The sequence below is a fragment of the Caloenas nicobarica genome, chromosome 5 (genome assembly GCF_036013445.1).
Source record: "Caloenas nicobarica isolate bCalNic1 chromosome 5, bCalNic1.hap1, whole genome shotgun sequence".
NCBI classification, from domain to species: domain Eukaryota; kingdom Metazoa; phylum Chordata; class Aves; order Columbiformes; family Columbidae; genus Caloenas; species Caloenas nicobarica.
Genome location: NC_088249.1, coordinates 28,688,010 through 28,702,545, shown reverse-complemented (window position 1 = coordinate 28,702,545; position 14,536 = coordinate 28,688,010). Strand labels below are relative to the sequence as shown.

The following is a 14,536-nucleotide window of genomic DNA, read 5'->3' as shown; positions in this document are numbered from 1 at the left end:
AAAGGGATTAGGGGTGCCTGGTACCATACAGACTAAATCCGTGCAGCAATTACTACTTCTGAATAGGAATTATTATAGTTATGCTATAATTAAGTTTTCAAAAATTAATTAGGAGTTCTTAGTGAGGAGAGAGTCTGTATAAATGGAAGATACTCTACTATAGTTTGCAAAATTATATTAATACATTGGGAAGGCTGCTAACATTTAATAAAGTGTCATTCAAAATACTTTAGCTGAATGGTCAGGGAAAAATTGGTTGATAAGTTCACAACTGAATTTTATTAGCTAATGGAGGATTATCTAACTATGGAATAAATATTAATTTCAGCAACAATATATACACAGGGCAATGCTTATAACACAAGTAACAAAAGCATTACTTATACTTCCTCAAATAATTTACTTAAAAGCAGTTTGCTGGCTTAGTGAACTGCATAATTTTTTTTTTTTTTAATCTGCTGTTTGAACTAGTTGTCAGAGAGCAAAAGCTATTATATTGCCAAAAAGATATTGATAAATATAACATTTCTTCACTTAATTTAAATGATCATGAAGGTTCTGGTGGGCTTTTTTTCTTTATGACAATTGAGTGTTCTCTTAATATTTCAAAGCTTTGCCATTTTATGATATTCTCAGTGTCTTTTTTTATTTCTTAATTTAACAGTATATTCAAAAGGTCAGTAGTGAGCATATGTTTTCTAAAATTGGAATAAAAAGTAATTTCTGAGAGAAGGATAGCAGTAGTTGTGTCTGGCCCCATTGAGTCTAATAATATTGCAGGAGCTGTAGTAATGAAATGACTGATAAAATTCTTAAGTCAGAAATGGACATTTGTGTTTTTTCACTGGGTCACATTTACATATCTGCTACTCTTTAGACTGTGAAACAGAATCTCCTAACAGAAAGTGATAGTATAAAATAGAATCTATTGTAACTGTTTAAAGAGTTCTGCTGGAAATAACTGTATCAAGAGATTGTGGTGCATCCATTTGAGGAATAGAAAAAATGTTACATAGGTAGGGTAGTTATTGAGGTAACCATGAAGAAGTTTCTTGATCTTACATAAGGGTTTAATTTTAAAAATACAGTTTGTATTCTCAAAGTTGCCTTTATCATGCTTTACCAGTGGAACTGCATCACAATTTAAACAAAAATTAAATGCAATTCCTTCGAAAAAATCATTGTTTGCTACCACCGTTATCTCTTGATTTGTGATTAAGTGATTTTTAGATTGCACGTAGTCTAACGATTCTCTTTACTGATTCTGTTTTGAAAGAAGTCTGAACTGAAACCCAGTATTTTACTTGTGGTGATGTCTTACCCCCATTTATCTGGATGGCTGGAGTAGTCCCATGTGTCTTACATGTGACAAAATAATCATTTAGAGTGTTGTAATTAGTCGTGGTTTATATTTTGGAGGCTCTTTCATATGTGATGAGGTAGTTGAAAATGAGCAGAATGCTCAAATGTTAAATATTTTATTCTGGACCTTGACTTTTGCCCTCAAGCCTGTAACAATTAACCTCAGACTGGATTAATTCAGCTATTGTAGAATTTACTTGTAGAAAAAATTGATGACCTTTACTCGGAAGGGAAAGAAGGTGGAGGATACTCAGCTCTGCAAGGAATTATTTATAGGCATGCAGTTGTTAGCTGCTGTTTAAAAAACAAAAAGCCTCTAGACAGTTAACTTATTAAAATTTTATCCTTCATTATACATAAATTCATACTTACAAAAAAAAAGTAAGACAAAAAAGTATGAGAAATGTAGTGTAGTAATTAAAGCCTCTTACTGAGAGCAGCCTCTTTTGGAAAAACAGCAAGTCAAATTTTACTAAATGCTATTGCAATATAAATTACTGAAACACTGTAACCTGAGAAAAATATATTTCAAATACTTGAAAGCGGAAATGTGTTACTCTTCATGTTGTTAATCCTGCAGTGCAGTAATTATAAATGTTCTGATACGGATTATGGCTGGAAAATATTCATTATACTATAGAGTTTACTCACAGAGATACAAATGGTTTGTCTGGTTCAGCTTCTATACAAATTGGAATTAAATTGCAAAATGGTTTTATTATAGTAACATGATAGATACACATTTTGTTGTGCATACATAAACAAAAGAAAATATTCATTTTGTTGTTTGTACACTGAACACATTTACCTTTTTGCTTATTTCAGAGGAGTAAATGTTTCCATCTCTCTTATCTGCTAGAAGTAAAATTAAAGAACTGTAACTAATTCTGAATTTTCTCAGTAGTATTAACCTTGTGATTTCACTGTCTTGGTGTTTTGGTTTTTGTTTGTTTGGTTGGTTTTTTTGTTTGGTTGATTTTTTGTGTTTTTTCCCGCCCCCCCGCCCTGTGAGTTTCTTGCTGTATTTTCCCTCTTTCCTGCCTGTTCTCTACAGTACAATGGAGTGGCTTCTAAGAATAAAGAAATGAAGCAGAAAACATCAAAAATAGAAAAAATGTGTTTAATCCTTTCCCTATAGTGACCAGAAGCTAAATGTGACAGCAAGAGTTTAAAAGCTAGCATCTCTTTGCTTTGCTTTAGTTGATGGTCATAATCTTGTAAAGTACACAGAACTTTACTTACAAGTGGTGGAATTAGAATAAAATCGCAGAAGGATGCATGAGGGGATTCATGTGAAATGCAAAAGGGAATATTTAATATACACAGAAACACATTTTTTTAAAGTGGAAAATAAACAAGTTTAGTGTACTTTTCATCTATGTCATCAGTGTCCAGGTACTTGAGGTAATTTTTTTTTTTCATTATACGTAATCCTTTGAACAGTGTGGTTTTTTTTTTCCCAGATCTTTTCAGCTACTTTTTTTTTTGTTGTTTTTTGGATTTTGATTACAATATTGAACCTGAAGAGGCTGGATCGACTCAAATGTTTTGAGTTCCACAGCTTTGCTTTGAAAGCAAAACCAGTTAACTCTAGTTGACTGGAACGTTTTTTGAAGCGAGATCTTGAGTGGAAGGTACCGCGTAGGGACCGTCTGCCCCTGGGGTTCCTGCCTCTCCCTGTCGTGCTGTCCCGTTGTCTGTCTCACTGTTACAGGTCTGACCTGGGCCGTCCCCGCTCACAGAAGCGAGTTGATGCTTCAGATGACATGAGCCTTCCCAGAGCTTTTGTGTGTTCGGCCAGAAGCCTTGACCTGAACGTGTATTGTTAGCCTATTTCATTCCTTGTGGGTATAAAGAACCTGCCCAAATTAGTCTAATAAAGCTTTTGATGCACTATAACTAAAATTTTTGGCTCCCTGGGGATCTGAGGGCTTTTCAAAATATGGGCTATTTTAGTGATTGTTAGGAAGACATTTGTGATTGGAAGTAATGGCAAGAGACTTAAAACTAGTCCTGTGTTACTATTCTAAGCCTAACAAGTCAGCAATGCTTTGAAATGTAACAAAGATATGACTAAATCATTGTGCTGTTTACTTGTGCCAGACTTGCTTTTAAAGTATAGTCTTCCAGCAAGCAATTAGTTATTTTGCTTTTAGGTAGAACTGATGAAGTCATATCTGCAAAACAGTTCTGTTAGTGAAAAACGTCTTCTACAGCTTTGTTTCCTCTGCAGTCTATCAGGAGGAAAAAAAAGTAGAAAACCTACTCAGGCAATGGGACTGCCTAAATATGAGGAGCAAATCTTTTGGAAAAAGCTGCGTTTCCATATGCATTTGTTTTTTAAAGTCGAACTGTGAGCCGTGAATAATGCTCTGAGTCTCATTGCTATTTTGCTTTAAATATTTGTGATGCCTTTGTGGTTAGATAACACAGTTAGTGTGGGGTGTAATGGGAAATCACAGCTTTCCTTGTGTGGAGCTCTTCAAGCTTAAAATACAAATTGCAGTATTTCTGGGGCAATCCTGCAAATAAACTTTTATAACACAGTGTGAAATCAAGCTTGAAGTCTCAATTAGTCTGTCACTTGCCATAGAATATTCTGGGCTTCTGGCATAAGCAGTTAAAACAACGATTTAAAATTTGTGAGTCTGACCTTCTTCTGGTGATGGCATCCTTTCCCCTCTGTCATAGGTTAATGTCTCTTTTTTTTGTTTTTTTGTGGGATACTTCTCTTGCTTCCCCTCCTTCTTTCCTTGTTTTCCCCCCACCCCATTGTTGTAAACCTGATATAGTCTGAAGCCTTTGTGTCCTTGACTGAAACCTGGATCCTCCTATCATGGAACAGTGATCTTGGGAAGTGACTTTCAAAATAAACAGCAAATAAGTTCCTTATACTTCTGCATAGCAGCAGCTGTATGAGAATTACTGTTTACTGTGATGAACAGAAGGTGCTGTGTAAGTTAGAGTCCTAACTTAGATTGTGATAGCGTATTCTGTAGTCACTGCAGCATGAAATTGTACACAATTAAAAACCAGATGATGCAAAAATTTTTCAGATTTTACAAGTGACCATGCTGAAAATCTGTTTCAGCTTGTCTGTATGTATGGTACATTAATTGAGTTTGTCTCAGATAATCTTGTTTAACGTACTGGAATCCACAGACTTTTCTGCAGCGTCTGACTAGCGCGGTGTGTTTTGTTTGCCATACATCTGTGTTTCAGGCAGTGAGATGTCACTGAGATGTGAGGAGGTGGAAAATAGCGATTTGTCATGAAAACCTCAGCTAATGATGAGCTGTGCGAACAGCAGCAGAACCTTTAGCTTTCGTATAAACTATGAAGAAACATCAACTTGCTCAAATTTTAATAAATGTATGCAAAGGAGATACAGTATGGGTTTTTACTTAAATTACACACTATGAAAAATGAAGGAATTCTTAAACATCTGAGCTATTCAGAAATACACTTTTAAATATGCTGCTTTAATGCTTAAATATGAGATGCTAAAATGTTATTTGGAGACTTGGGTGTTATAGACAATATGTAGTGTAACTTTCTGCAGGTTTTTCTGTGTACTCTGTTTGCGTCTCAGTTTCCTTTTTAAAATTTTAATTCTTTTACATATATTTGGGAATTTCAAGGGAAAATACATTACTTCAGCAATGCACCTAAACTGTTTAGATCTCCTAGATGTTTATCAGTTGCACATTACATGCTTTCCAACATTGGAGATGCTGTAAGTGGAGCATCAGACCTTGGCGGAACACAGCACAGGTCTTCAAATCCACAGGGTTCTTGAATAACCTAGAGCAAGTTTCACAGTCCAGGTCTTGATTCCCTCATTTGTAACATGAGAGAATTATTTCCCACCTCAGAAGCACGTTGTTAGCTAAAAATGTTCATTTTGGGTGCATGGATGTTCTGGAAATGGGGCTTGTATAAAAATTAAGAATTGGGAAACAGATGTATTCAGAGCATAGCCTGGAGCTTGCAGTGGTGTCTGTGCTGGCAAACACTTCTGCATTGGTAGTGTCTTTGGAAACCCTTGGAAATCTGCATGCAAAGGTCAGTAGGTTGTTTTAACTGGAAAACTATACCAGTATTCTACTTTTTGATAGATTTAGCTATTGATGTCTCATCTTAAAACAACTTCAAAGCACCACTTTCCTGCTTGTTGACCAAAATCCAGTTAACACAGACAGGTGACTTCCACTATTAAGATTTTTTGAAGACAAACATTAAGTAAAATAATTAGTTATCATTCTAGGAAGTCTCTGATCTTCCGTTATATTGGCAAGTTCCAAAAATAACGAACTACAATATGAAATCTTTAACAGGGAGGAAAATCTGAGCTTCTAGTGTTCTCATCTCATGTTTGGATTTTTGTCATTGAAATGTTAAAAACCCCTGACTTATCTTGTATTTCAGACACTCGAAAACTCTGAGCTACTCCTCTGCATTAGTGCTTCCTCAGCCAGTGGGCTCAAAGTAGGTTTGCTAGGGTGTTGCATGATCTCCTGCATGTACTCCTATTTAATAATTGTAAGCTACCTATGCCTTTTCTTAAACAGCATGATGCCTCCTAAGGAGGTGTAGTATAATGTCACCATCTTCTGGAATAATGATCTTTATTAACCTGATAAGACTGAATGCAAGCCTTTGTTTGCTCCTAATGTGGCAGTCAGCAGACATCTTCTGAAAACTAAGCCAAGAATTGAAATGTTTCCTTGGGGCTTAACCCCAATGGGCAACTGAGCACCAAACAGCTGTTTGCTCACCCACCTCAGGGAGATGACGAGAGAATGAGAAGGGTGAAAGTGCAAAAACTTGTGGGTTGAGATAAAGACCATTTAACAAGTAAAGCAAAAGCTGTGCACAAGCGGAGCAGAACAAGAAGTTCATTTGCTGCTTCCCATGGGCAGGCAGGTGTTCAGTCAGCTCCAGGACAGCAGGGATCCATCATGTGTAATGGTTACTTGGGAAGACAAATGTCATCACTCTGAACATTCTCCTTCCCCCAGGTTTTATTGCTGAGCGTGACATCATATGGTGTGGAATATCCCCTTGGTCAGTTGGGCCCAGCTGTGTCTCCTCCCAAATCCTCGTGCACCCCCAACCCACTCACTGGTGGGGTGGTGTGAGGAGCAGAAAAGGCCTTGATGCTCTGCAAGCGCTGCTCTACAATAACTAGAATATCTGTGTTATCATTACTGTTTACATCACAGATCCAAAACACAGCCCCGTGCAAGCTACTATGAAGAAATTTATCTCTATGCCAGTCAAAACACTATATATAGCTCTATACGTACTTTCTGTGCTGTACTAACCTATGGCCACCATCGGATGGCTATGTTGGGTTTTCTAGAGGAAATGAATAGAGTGGCTCAGTTACTTTGTCACGATAGTCTGCAAGGCTTGATGTTTCTGGGGAAAAAGAGTTAAAAAAAAACAATTTACAAAATGCAGAAGATCCATTCTAGTGACTTCAGCATCATTCTTCCCTACATGAGTAGGAATCCAGCCTTCAGACCAGTCCTAGAACTTTTAAAATCAGCAATCTGCTATAATGCTGTCATGAATTTGCATGTGTCTGCCTTTTCCAGTGCCCTACTTGTATCCTACCAGAAAAGGCATTTTATTGACCTTTCATTGGTGTTCTGTTGATCTTATTGATCCGATTCTTATGTTTAGAGAAAACACAGCAGCCTTTTATTTAGGGTCATCAAGCTAACTGCAAAGTTGTAAACAAGGGTATTTTTTCATCTCTCGATGGCACAGTATTGCTGTGTGTTGTGATTTTAAGAAATCTGTTTTGTTGCTTGTGGGATTTTTGGAGCTTTATGGTGGACATTTGATAATGGAGAAAGAAGTGTTAACTCTGAAAGCAATGAGAATTAGAGATGTTACTGAGATCTCATTAAACTAAATCTTCTTTACATGTTATGTTTTAGAAAATCTTCATGAGACCCAGGGCGAAGGAGGAGGAATGCCTGTTGCTTTTAATGAGACAAGGCTGATTACCAGAGCCCACTGAAGCACTTCAGATTTGAGATAGTCTTAAGAATGCTTTTTAGCAGTAGGCACACAGTGGGATACTCTACAGTATTTTCTGTTACTTTGAGAATATGCAGAACATTATAGCCAGAATATACAGCAGGTTGTGAATTGTTCTTGTGCATTGTATAAATTTGATTAAATCTTGCTGCTCAGAGCAGTTTGTAGTCCTTGTTGTTAACCAGATAAAATAAGATTCAGTTTTTGTAAAATGAAACTCTGCCATTGAGAAATAAACAGTGCACATGTTTAACAACGGAGAGGCCCCTTTGGCTACTCTGTCAGTCAGTGTTTGTGCACTCACAACAACTCTCCTATTCTACCCACCGAGGTGAAGGAGAGGATGATTTCTGAAGGTGGGTCTGTTCTGTGAGATTAATGTGTCTGTATGAGCTCTACACAGAGGAAACCTCCATGCAGGTAGTGGGTGTTGAGATCTTACCTTCTGGATACTTGACTGACATACTGTAGAGCACTTGGATTGAACTGAGAAGCAGCATAGTATTTTGGTGAGCATTTTTATAATAAATGCATCTTTTCCATTCTTGTTACCCTCCAGTTCATGGTCCTCATGTACTGGGCAGTCAAGGGTTGGCCTCCCCTTTTTTTATTTTTTCTCCCTTAAAGTCGTTCCTATTTCATGATAAAAATGAAGCAGACTTAGAATTTGCAGTGATATATGATGTTGCAAATACTTTTTTTCCTGTTTCTGTTTTTACAACCCTCTCATAGGTAAATATGTAGTAATTTTTCTCAAGACTTCTAACAGTGTCATAGTTTGTGGTGCTACGTATGTTGTTTGCAAGAGCACCAAAGCAGTGCCTAGAGATGGCTGTATGCTGAAGTTCCAATGTCATCAGCCTCTTCATAACAAAACTATCTTACTGCAAGGGGGAGAAGCAGGACTGTGATTCCTAGAAATGTGGTTAGACAGTATAATGCCACCAGAATAAGCCCTGACTAAAGTCTGAGAAGAGCTGTGAAGTAGAGAAGAGGTGTGTTACTCTGGTGCAGTGCGTCAGTCCAAGCCCATCTCTTTTCCCATAGCAGTTCCATACCCATTCCTTAATGCAATAGTCATTCAAGTGATTTGCTTAGCTTCCTATTTTGTTCTTTTTGATTTGTAAACCAAAACATCCCATTTCTTTTCAGCCATATTTCTACAAAATTACATGGCTTGGATGCCCACTGACTTGATTGCTTGAAAGCTTTCATCTATCGAGTTTAGCTGTTCAATTTGTGTGTTCTTGAGTGTTACTTTGTCTGAATTTGGAGTTCAGCTTTGCACCGCATTATATTCACATTGTTTTTATTTTACTAGCTATACATTTTTTAGCTTGGGTGCATCAAGGTTTTCTGTCAAAATATGTATTATAATATATTTTTTATAGCTTAAAGTATTCCTTCTGTTTTTCTAAGTTACTGCCTATGCACGCTCTTAAAATAAACCAGCTAGACCGAATAAAATTCCTCCTCTTCTTTTGTGTGTGCACACCATTTTGAGGTAAGGTGTGGATTTAGATGGCAGAGACTATTAAGAGGAGTTTTGGGCTTTTGTGAGATTTTGTTTTGAATGCTGCTTTTTTTTTTTCTTTACTTTCTGTTTGTTTGCCCTTTTGCCAGCAGAACAATTACAATATTTCCTCCCCATTTTTTTTTTTCTTGACACTGGAAAGCATAGGAATATGGAGCATGACAAGGACGTTAGCTCTGCAGTGTTCAAATAAGCATCTTTTGTTCCTACAGAGATTTTAGAAGTCCTGCAGACTTTGGCCAATCTGAAGAAATCCGGGATTTCTTAGCTGGAGCTGTTGACAATGTGTAGTTTAGGGGCGGCTTTATTTGGTACCTCACCTCTGGGGTCCCAAAGCAGACTTAATACAAGGAGAATTCCCCCAAACACTTGTGTGTTAATGGGAACGATCCTCTGATTCATGAGATTAGTTAACAGCATATTTTTTAAAAAATTTAAATCCATTTGTGTTGTAGGACTTTGATTTTCTTCTGATGTAAATGACTCAGCATTTAGCAAAGTGTTGCTGAAGTAGAAGTCTGCTTAGTAGGGGATTTATGCCTCGCAGCATGGGGTTTTCATACAAATAGATGAAGTTGGTTTCAGCAGCACAAAGTGACATTATGTTGTGGGCAAATGCATTGTTATTCTGGCAAAAGATAAATGAATCAGTAAAATGTAATAACCTAAGAAAAAGTGGGGCCGAGTTTTTGGGTAGGATAGATAAATGTATACACATATTGAAGGAATGAGAGGGAAAAAATAGACAAATCCTTTTAACAGAGAGGGGAAACTGCTCTTAAAAAAGGAAAAAAAAAAAGTGTAAGCTTATTTCTTTAATAAAAACAAACCCCAAAACCAACTCCACCCCCAAAAAACCTTGTTTGCTTCTGTTTTAGAAAATCTAATGAGGCCCCTTAAGAACTATGGAGTCGCATGGTGAGCATATGTTTTGATTTAAATCAAGCTTCTTTACAGATGTACTTTGGTATTGTGCTGGAAAGCTTAAGTTTTTGCTTTGTTTTCTCAGCATGTCTATGGGTTTCTTGATAGAAGAGACCGCCCCGGTTGTGTGGAGGGGGCTCATGGTTATGTCAGCTGTTGAGAAGTTGTTGAGACAGGTAAGGACTTAAGTACATATTTGTGTTTCAAGCAAATTCGTTTTTTAAAATGCTTTTAAATGACACATGAGTGTTCTTGACATGATTTCATATCCTAGTTGTGAGCTTTTTTGTAGTTCTGGTCTTAAATTCTTAAGATTTTAATCTTAACTTCAGGTAAGAGGGAAGGCTGACGCTTTTTGCATTTACCTATCCCCTTCAAATAGAGCTGTTGTTCCATGCATTTGATGAGTGAATCACCCCAATTTGCCTTCTTTCTTATTCCTTTTTATGTTTTTTTATGCAGTTGTTAGAAAAGGACATTTTGAAGTTGCCTAAGGATTTGAATGTATAGGTATCAATGCATATTTACAGCTGTATTCCCTTATGTGCTTGTTAATTTCCCAGCACTGAGAATTCTTGGATGGTGTTCGACGTATGACAGGTACATGAGAATCATTAAGCACCATCTCTGTGTAATGCAGATAGATTGTTAGTTAATAAATTTCTTCGCATATGGAAGCGAGGTGGCTTTTTTATATCTTGACATATTTTTTTTCTCCTCCTATTGTGAATAGATCTGTGAAGTGCTAATGAGACAAACAGCTGAAAAAATGCATTAAAGTTGCATGTTTAGACTTTTAAGTGACCCAGATTGTTCATGGCTGACATCCTTTCCAGGGATTTAATGTATACAGCTTGGAGATCACTGCGTTTCTGTACATTTTCTGTAAGTGCCTCCAAATCTTGTGCTCCCCTAATGACTGAAAAGAAGATTTTTTTGTTTTCAGCCTTTTCCCATTTTTACTGAATTCTCCTCTAACACAGACTTCAGAATAGTTACAATTGCTGTCCTAGTCAGAAAATCCATGTGTCTGCCAAAATTTCAGGAAGAACATCTTTGTCTAGATTTGGCCTTTAAAAGCAAGGGGTGTCCATGCCAATAGCCGTGGGAGGCTGTTCTGACCTCTGTTTGTGTTGCATTGCATCGGCCAGGCTCACAAAGACTAGAGCCTAAAACCTTGAAGCTGGAGCTAAATTCAGCACCTGCTGCACTGGCTGCTCGAGCCTGGCAGACCGGGGACTGGCAGGCCTCGGAGCTGGCACTGCCACCCGTGGTGTCCCCAGCTGGGCAGCATGTGCCAGCATCCTTGCGGAGGGTGCGGGTGATGCCGTGTGATGAGCTCGTCGCTCCCTAGCAACCGAGGAAGCAGTTCTGGGCTGGCCGATCATGCTGTAGGAACGAGACAGCGTCCATTGATGCTCAGGGCATCAGTGGTTTTCCTGACAGTGGAACCTGAATTCTGAAAAAGGAAGGCTTTACACCCAGGTTTTTTTCTCCCCACAAGCATTTTTCTTTTGCACGATGACCAAGGTTGTCTTAAATCTGTGCTGGAAAAAGTTATTTGCATGTCCTCCTTCGAAGAAAAAAAGCTCACATGAGAACCAGCAGGTTATATCTGACATACAGGTGATTTTTAGCAAATAACTAATAAATTTTCCAGACTAACTCATGCTGTTTTGTTTTTAAAAACTGTAATCTCCCTTCTGACATAGTTACTAGTCAGTCACAAGGAGTTAACTGTAGAACCAACAGCGTTATAGCCTTGGACACCTAAACAATAGAGGACCACGGCATGTGATGATTTTAAAGACGCTATCATTCCATTTTATATTAGAAATAGTTTTGTGATCTGTTGGGGGCTTTGAAATTTTTCCTTGTGTTCTCTTTATATGTTCTGATTGGTCTTGTTTGAAAAGTTAAAGTTGCTTGCAAGAGTAAAATACTTCTGCTTTTGTTTAACTTTCTAAACCCATGGTCTTAAGATAGCTGCTTTACCTCAACAGCTACATATAAACCATTTAAATTAGCAACCTGATCTATAGCATAAGTGTAAGGAGCTTTGGTGCATTCAGACAAGCTGATAAAACATTAAGTTCTTAACATGATTAAGTCAGCCAGATAGAAAACACAGAGACTCCCAGACTTTGGTATTAAAAACACTGATGCTATTTTATAATCGTGTTTATTGTTAGATGGTGGAGGGTTTTTTTTGTTTGTATTAAGAGCATCAAGACTATGCGTTCACTCTGTAAAAAACTTTGGATGCTTGTTTGGTTTTTTCCATGTGAACAAATCTGTTTTCCAGAGTTTATCGTGCTTCAGATACTCCCAATAAAACACTGAAGGGCCTAGTTTCCAAATTCATTAATGGGGACTTGTTAATGAGTTAACTTGTTAGCTCATAATTGGTCCGTGCCTGTAATGAGTATTTAAATGCTTCTCTTACACTTGCAGCTTATTCTGGAATTCTTACTTTGGAAAATGCATTTGTTAAATGTATACATTGTGTGCTTTCTTACATACATACTGCATGTAACCACATTCTTTGTAATACGTGTATGTTTGTCCTTCTCTGGTTTTACTTCTTTGGTTGATGAATGCTTTTTCAGCACAATCCAGAGTCCAACCTCATTTTTGTCTCTCTTCACTTCTACTTGCATATGGCCAGAATGTACGTTACTTTTCAGCTAAAATACCACTCCAGGCTCTCTTTTAGCCACATGTCTAGTCTGAGAAGTCACCTTTCTTCCTGTGCGTTGTATAGCGTCAGACTGGTAGATAATGGGGAATAATATTTAAGACCAAAATTAGTGCTTAGTGTTTCTCTGGTAATCCATATCTCATGAACAAGGACGGTTTTCTGGAACACATATGGTTTACCTTAAACAGAGTTTGAAGGTAGTGTGCCTTGTAATGCAAAATAGAGTAAATAGTTTAGTATACTATATTACTTACATTATATATTGATATATGTGTATCAAATCAGTACATAAATGAAAAAATATATATAGTATTGATTCTCTAATGTTCTACTTTTATTAAAAGTATTGTTCAATAGAAAAGAAAGAAAGGGATGGTAATAAGTTATTGAGAGAACAAGAAATACATAAGGAAATGATTTTTTTACCTGTAGTGAAAGCGAACTGCAAACAATGGAACATTTGATTCTGTATAAACAAGTTCATAACTCTTTCAGGTAAATGTATCTCTAGTTTACATGCCTCAAAATTATGCAAAGTTTTGTTGTGGCTGAGAAGTGACTTCTTTGTTCACATAATTAGATGTACTGCAGGCCTGTTTACACTGCAGGATGATCTTTTTCTCTTATCTGGGTTTTAACTCTTCCCATTTCCCTGCTGCAATTATCTTCATGTAAAAATTCTTTCACCTCTGTTAACACTTCCTTTGAATCTTGCTTGGCTATAGGTGAGATGAAAGAGTATTTTTTGTTTACTTGAGTATTTTAAAAGATAGCTCTTTTTTCTAAAGATATCTTTAAAGCCCACATAAGGAAATTTTGGTCGTTCTCCAGTGTCATCTGTAGCACTAGGCTCTTACTATTACATTCAGTTTTCACTTGACAGGCACTTCAGAAGCTGCCTACTCTTTTGTATAGTCCTGTTTAGCACTTGTTCCCTTATTCTGTGTGTGTCTCAACTCAGTGCTATGGTACGTGGTTCAGATGAAACAAGCTACCTCAAACTGCATCATCTTGGTGTATTTGCTGTGGGAGCGACTTCTGGTTAACCTTTCGGCTAAGTGTAGTAAAGATGTGAAATATTTTGAGAGTTCCACAAAGCCTGCACTTGAACAGTAATGTGTCTGGAAAGATGTGTTGAAGTATCAAGTAGACAACTAAGAACTGTAGAAATGTAAAGATTTTTTTTTTTAAAAAAAAGCAAGCAAAACTTGTTGGCTGGTTTAAACTGCTTTGCAACAGGGATTTTAAATGGTCATCGCCACTGTCCCATACAGTCTGTATGGTAAGTTTTCTAGCACCAATCTCATTTCTGTCTGAGGAGATCTTGACAGGTCAGTCAGTGGCAAAGACACAATGAGAAGGGTGCGGGCACAGTCCTGAACGGACCCGGGAACGGCATGACTGGCTGCTCTACCTCCTGGAGTACATTGTGGTCACTGTTCAGCTGAAAGGCTGGGGGAGAGACGCTCTCTTGGCTGCCAGTTTAATAGCTGCTGAAGTCATAGCAGCAATACAAATGGGATGGGTTTCTTGTTGAGGCAGTAATCAGTAGAACTTTTAATACGAAGGAGAGTAAGTGTTTGTTTCTCTCATCTTGAACTCTGTCTTATTCTATATATGTTATCAAGTTGAAATACCATCAGAGAAGGAAAAAATTCAGTATGCGGCAGACAAGTCAATTTTCCTATTAAAAGAAAGAAAAAGTATGTAGAATATGAGTGCATATTTCAGCCTATAGCGTTCTCCTTGTATCTTTGCCATATCATTCGATAAAGTTTTAGCACTATTGGAAGCAAACATTACCTATACAACATGGATTACAGATGTCAGCAATTCTTTTAAGTGCAAATAGTCCCCTTGTACCTGGTCCAAAAATCTTTGCTCTTTTCAAGGCAGGGGTCTCTGGTTGATTAACATCCTTAACAGGATTTGTTACCCTGACATGGCATTTTAACCAATGT

At 37.4% G+C, this 14,536-nt stretch overlaps 1 protein-coding gene across 6 annotated transcripts in view; it reads left to right on the top strand.

The window, feature by feature from the left end:
• The window catches only part of NUBPL (NUBP iron-sulfur cluster assembly factor, mitochondrial), a 151,590-nt gene that overhangs the window by 21,862 nt on the left and 115,192 nt on the right, over window positions 1-14,536 (top strand). For 4 of the 6 annotated variants that reach the window (XM_065635983.1, XM_065635982.1, XM_065635984.1 and 1 more), the window contains exons 5-6: window positions 9,829-9,868; window positions 9,960-10,050. The exons of 1 other annotated variant lie outside the window; for it this stretch is intronic. In XM_065635983.1, coding sequence (XP_065492055.1) covers window positions 9,829-9,868; window positions 9,960-10,050 — 131 coding nt within the window. The remainder of the gene's footprint in view (window positions 1-9,828; window positions 9,869-9,959; window positions 10,051-14,536) is intronic. One more of the 6 variants, XM_065635985.1, reaches the window with a different exon arrangement.